Source organism: Nicotiana attenuata, chromosome 11 (genome assembly GCF_001879085.1).
Source record: "Nicotiana attenuata strain UT chromosome 11, NIATTr2, whole genome shotgun sequence".
NCBI classification, from domain to species: Eukaryota; Viridiplantae; Streptophyta; class Magnoliopsida; order Solanales; family Solanaceae; genus Nicotiana; species Nicotiana attenuata.
Window position 1 is genome coordinate 48,820,476 of NC_031999.1, and position 6,097 is coordinate 48,826,572.

Here is a 6,097-nt window from a genome sequence, read left to right on the forward strand (position 1 = left end):
GGGGGGGGGGGGGGGAGGGTTTCAAATAGAGTAGTACTTTTTTCCCCCCATACTTCAAGGAATATGCTAGGTTGGAGTACAATTTTTTAAGTTTGCATGTTTTGGTGATTTAATGATAGTGCAGGCTTGGAATGAATTGAATAGGAGTGGAGCTCCAAAGAAACAGTCAGAATGTATTAGTCACATGAAGAAGAAGCATAAGAGGGCAAAGCTTCCTAATACTGTCACCATTGACTCTATATATGAGAAAAAGTTCTTATCTTTGAACAGTGTAATTGAAGCTGTCATTATAGACACTTACATTCTTCCAGGTACAGTTGGAGCTTTAGGTTAGATTCCGCTTATATACATTTTATGTCACGAGGTGATAATGCACGGGCATTACATTTGCACTCTTTCGATTAAACTGTCTCAATCTGTTGTCTTATGATTGATAAATCATTACTACATCTTCTGATGTCTTTCTACTGTCTGCTTTTATGTTATATCACCACTATGGAACTTGCATTATGCAAATGATGCTTAAAGTCTTTGCATTTAAAAAAATATTTATTTCTTGGAGAATCCTTTCTGCATCACTTGCTATGTGTTTAAAATTTTGATAGGAATTCTTAGATTAATTATATCAAGTAAACGGCAAGCGTATGCTAATTCTAATGTTTATTTATTTGGAAACATTGAATTCACGGAAAGTTAAAATCTTTTGCATGGAGCTTTTGACTGGTTAACTTCCCATACACGGGCTTTTTTTCTGCTTCACTCTTTAGATCAAAACTTACGAATGTTATACACTGATTTTCTTCCAGGAACAAACATTTATATGCTTCATCTGGGTGATTTTTGGAGTTCTAATACAATAGATCTGTATCTTCACCGTAGGTAATGGCTTTTTTGCCTGATTGAGTGGAGTATGATGATCCTTCACTAAAGTTTATTTTACCAACTTAAAGTCATTACTTGTTCTGCATCCTCTGCTCTAAAATTTATTATGGTTCCACCCTGACCTTCATGCCAAATTTAACGTTTCCTTGTCTACAATAATTTTATTGACTAACTCAAATTGTTTACTCAGCCTTCTTGTCTCTCTCTCTCTCTCTCTCTCTCTCTCTCTCTCTCTCTCTATCTCTGTCTGTCTCTGTCTCTCTCCTATACTATAGACGCCTAACATTTATAAATAAGATTGCAGAAAATTAGTTTGTCGTGTAACTCAAGCTTCAAGCTTCATTAATGCAGTTAACCTACAATGGTCTATGAATGTTTTATGTACAAAAGATTTATCTGTTTTCGATAAAAGATTTTTAGTCTTCAAGTGGTAATGATGATATGCCATAATATCAATATAGTGTTTGGTCTTACTTGGCTTGATATTGATGTACTGTAACGGCTAAAGCTCAAACGTTAACAGCGATGCTATATTGGTTATATGAACTGATATCCATATAATATGAATTTTAGCGGTATGTGAAGAAAACAAGATGGTTTAGACTTAAGAGCGTAGCTAATAATGTTTTGCTTCTGCAAATTTGTTGTTCATGTCCTTTTGTTCTACTTAACATTTGCTGCCGGAGTTGTTTCTAGATATTGTATTTCTTGGCTTCCTTAGAGCTCTAAATTGTGATAGAGCAGATTCTACAGCTTAGCTGATCCAAAGAATGGTATTTTGAAGAAAGGTCGTGAAGTTTTCCTCACAGGATGCCGCCTCCGAACTGCCACTGGATGTTCAGGTCATGCACGGCTTTTGCCAACTGAATATATTGTGATACTGTTAGATGAGGTATTGTCAAAATCTATATGTGTTTTTGTGCTTCAGCATTTATGATAGTTGTTTCATGTTTGTCTTATCAAAGATTTACTAATATTCTAGACATTCTAGGCATATTATATCTTTTATTGTTTCCCACTGCAAATTGTAGCAAAAGAGCAGCACCTCTGTAACCCGCCTTCTCCCTTTATCTGATAACTTAGCAGATATTTTGGTGGATTAATGCTAGGGTTAATGTAACGGCTTGAAGGGTGGATAGGAGATGAGATCAATAGGTGATGTGCTGTGTGTGGTTCCTTCGTCACTGGTTTCCGGAAAAAAGTGCGTAGGAAGGGAGAATTATTGTCCTCAGTTAACTCCATGACCATGGAATCTCACATGTTATTATATTCCCGTGACGTAATGATTAATGCAGTTAGCATGAGCCACAAATCATTCCGATGTAAAAGTTCTGCAGGCATTCCTAAAATTAAATGATAGTTCAATGAAAAGCTGCCTCAACTAACCATCTTATCCTTGTCCTTATGATGTAGTTCTGTCTGCAAGGTCATCTGTTGTTGATATAAAACAAAATTTTTGCTACAAATTTGTGTCGGTTCCTCTTCATGCCCCAAATTCTTCAACAACAACAACAAAGAAGTTATATACCATTCATAAGTTTAGCAAATTCAAATTCCATTAGTACAGATGTGACTGACTATCTTAAATAAAAACTTTGGTTTAATTTAATGCTTTCTTCACCACTAATGATTGCAGTTTATATATAAGCTCCAAAACTTGCATTGATCTTTTCATCTTCTACCACTATTTTTTTCCTATGTTAACATTTTGAAATAGGGTTTTTGGTGAATGTTATTAGCTAGATAAAATTAAGTGCACACGAGCTGATACATCCTTATTCCCTGGATCTATTGTTATAGAAGTATTCTTGCATTTCAATTTCTTTGGTGAACCCATGTCCTGGTTTACAGGCAAACATGTGATTCTTACTCCAAATGTAGGACCAAGATGATGATGCAATGTTGCTTTTAGCACAATTTTGTGCAGATTCCTTCTCTTCTATTTCTCTTGGAACAGTCGATCAGGGGGTCTCGTATTCATTACGTGCAAGGTGCAATCTTCTGTCATATGACTATTAACAATTTGAATTTAAGTGTAGTATTCCACATCTGGTATTGGTACTGTGCATTTTGCTACATTGTTGATATACCCTAGTCCCAAATGGCTACAGGATTGAATCTATTACTTCTCCGGAGGTTCAAGGAAAGTTTGGTAGTTTGCAGAGGAAGCAAATTAATCTTGTTGATTATGATGGTGTCAGTTCAAAATTTCTTTTGTGGGGTGAGCAGGTTCTGCTTGCAAACCTATTTAGGTACGATACCATATGTGCTCCCTTTACTTTGTTTGTTTTTGTTTGCTTTTCTCTTTTTCCTGCTTCTGTACCTGGCTGTAACTTCGTTCTTTTCAGCGTGGGAAGTACGCTGGCCCTGGATAGGCCATTTATTTTGAGTTCCACTGAGAGTGCTCTTGAATTATCTGAAGAATTTTGCCTTGAATACGGTACTGCAACCCAGTTATATCTGGTGCCTTTTATTCGGCATGAGGAGCAAGTAAGTACTGAATGATTAAGTTTAAGAGATGATAATTCTTATTACTACTTGGAAACTTAGATCACGGGCTTCTCAGGTATCCGTAGCATTGACGCAGAACCATCATAAAGGGTCAAAACTATCAAGAGCTATGGATCCAAGTCAGGGACTTGTAGTCTCCCAGGTTTCCCTGCCTTGTAATTCTCAAGGTTCTATTGACTTCAGTAATTATCCTTTCCGAGTAAGCCTGCGCTCCTTAAAACTTTCTGTTCTATCAGTTGCTTTAGATATATAGAGTTTTGGAATTTCTGTCTTCCTTGCATTTAGGGATGGCAAAGGGGCGGAACCTGTTGAGCCTTAACTTGCAAAATTTCAATCAGCCCTGCCCCACCCTGCATAGCATTTTTCTATGTTTTAAACCCGCCCCGCCCAACATCAGCCCGTCCCACCCCGCCCCGCCCTGCGTATGTTTTATTTTTTTAAAATCTAGAAAAGCTAAATCAAAATTTAATATTGCATTATTTTGCAGTGAAAAAAATTAAAAACTAAGATCATAGATTAGTAAATCAATTTTCCTCTCTCGCTTCAGTGAATGCACGGATGGCCTTCTTTATATTTTTTACTTTTCTCCCAAGTCATACAGCCAATAAATCTAAATGTCTTGTATAACTAAGGATGATTTCGTCACTTTAAGTTGTATTATTATATGTACATAATCGTATTTCACATGCCAACCCAGATAAAATAACATATAAGTTCATGTAATTAAGTTTGTGAAAATAGAAAATGGTAGCCAAATGATTCATTATTTTTTTGAATATTGGTTAACAGAAGATTCTTTTCTTATTTGGTCTTAGTACATGAGTTAAATATTTTATTTTTCCTAGGTTAATTTATCCAATTAACAGGAGAAGTGATCTAATTCCAGCTGGGACTTAATGACTGCAAATTATTTCTATATGACGATGTGTATTCTTAATAATTTAGAGACCTGTGCTTTTTTGGGAACTTGTTACATACATTAATAAATTTAATGTTGTGACAATGATTTTCCTATTATTGAAGATGGCAGCTGTTGTAGTGTTTCTTCTACAGAGATGAAAACAAGTAACATTTGCAATTGCTATGCTAGGAGGAAACCCGCAACCTGCCCCGCAAGGCTGCAACAGTTTTTTTAATAAAAGTTTCAACTCGCCCTGCCCCATTGCCATCCCTACTTGCATTTTGCTCTGAATTTCAGAATTTATTTTTCAAAAAAAGAAACAGTCTGTTTTAAAGGTGTTTCTGACTTTTAATCACATCTTGATTGACATGCTAGTTCATTCACCTTCACCATAAAATGTTTCATTTGCATGCTTTTTGGTCTTCAATCTTGGGTTCTTACATCCATAGAGGGTAATGCCACTGCTTCTGACCTGACTATGTATCTGTTATTGATGTAAGCTATTTTTCTGTTCGTATCTGGATTTCACAAACAAATCGATTGATGTCTGTTCTCATACGTAGAGCTTTTTATGCTTTTGATTCACTGCAAAAAATTGTAAATAAAGTTTTAGAGTATTTTATGCTTACCCTGTTCCTACAAAGCATTCTATAAAGAAAAGAGTTGGTTGGTGATAAAATAATCTGGATGGTTTTTTTCTGTTGAAGAACACCATTACTCACCATTATGCAGGCATTTGTTATTGACATCTTACAACTTTAAAGTTTGCAGTCATTTGTTATTGATCTTCGGGAGAAGATGACCGGAGTAAGCCTCTATGGTATTGTTGCTGACATCAGAAGTACTCAAGAGCCAGTATTTTCTGTTAAGATTCAAGATGTAACTGGTGCAGTTTGGGTGAGGCTACATTTTGCTCGATCCTGGTAGGAAGATTTTTTCTCAAATTTATAAAATTACGTGCTATTCTCTTTGGTCAATCAATGTGAAAAAAGATATTCTCGAACCAATAAAGTTTTATGGATTCTCTTTGATCAATCAGTGTGAAAAACATACTTTACAGAAATATATCCTTGCAGGTCATTAGGGAGACTAGGACTGGGGCATAGTATTTACATATCTGGTTTGGCGTGCTCTATGGGGACAAGAAAAAGGTGACTGTTCTGATTATATGCAATCTTCACAGATAATAACTTATATATAAAACTTCATCTTTCCAAGGATTTTATATAAACAAAAAAAATGGGAAAATAGGTAACTTATTACTTAAACCATCTGTTTTTACAGCTTTATCATCTAACCTTGCCGCTCTTTCTACTTTGACAGCCTAGAACTGCAGTGGTTTGAGAATGATGATGGAGCTTCATTTATTAATATTAGTTGCTTACCGGCGCTGCTTAACTCATCTTGTCTTCACAAGTTATCCTGCCTTTCTGATTTACCAGTCGAGCCTACTGGTACCCGTGTATGTTTTCTTCTGCCTTTCTGATTTATCAATCGAGCCTACTGGTACTCGTGTATGCTCTCTTGCTTTGAACATTGACATGCATTTCAAGATTTCTCTCTGAAAAGGGCTAGGATTATGGTCTCCCTTGATGTGGAAGGGGTATTTACTTTATATGAGCACTGGTTTTTAAGATCTGGTTTATGTGCTCTTATACTTGTGTTGACTTCCAATGACTACAAACAACTATGCCTCAGTCCCAATCAAGTTGGGGTTGGCCGTTAAATTCTCACTTTTTTTAAAGCTCAACTCATCATCATCATGCGAAAATAAAATAAAAGTGAAAGTAAAAAATTAATTTT

General features: G+C 35.8%; 1 protein-coding gene across 3 annotated transcripts in view; it reads left to right on the forward strand.

Moving 5' to 3' along the window:
• LOC109234481 overlaps window positions 1-6,097 on the forward strand; it is a 15,294-nt gene that overhangs the window by 880 nt on the left and 8,317 nt on the right. For 2 of the 3 annotated variants that reach the window (XM_019400502.1, XM_019400500.1), the window contains exons 2-11: window positions 125-311; window positions 807-879; window positions 1,627-1,774; window positions 2,764-2,873; window positions 2,994-3,134; window positions 3,231-3,372; window positions 3,449-3,592; window positions 5,066-5,217; window positions 5,371-5,445; window positions 5,618-5,756. In XM_019400502.1, the coding sequence (XP_019256047.1) occupies window positions 125-311; window positions 807-879; window positions 1,627-1,774; window positions 2,764-2,873; window positions 2,994-3,134; window positions 3,231-3,372; window positions 3,449-3,592; window positions 5,066-5,217; window positions 5,371-5,445; window positions 5,618-5,756 (1,311 nt within the window). The remainder of the gene's footprint in view (window positions 1-124; window positions 312-806; window positions 880-1,626; window positions 1,775-2,763; window positions 2,874-2,993; window positions 3,135-3,230; window positions 3,373-3,448; window positions 3,593-5,065; window positions 5,218-5,370; window positions 5,446-5,617; window positions 5,757-6,097) is intronic. The other variant, XM_019400501.1, reaches the window with a different exon arrangement.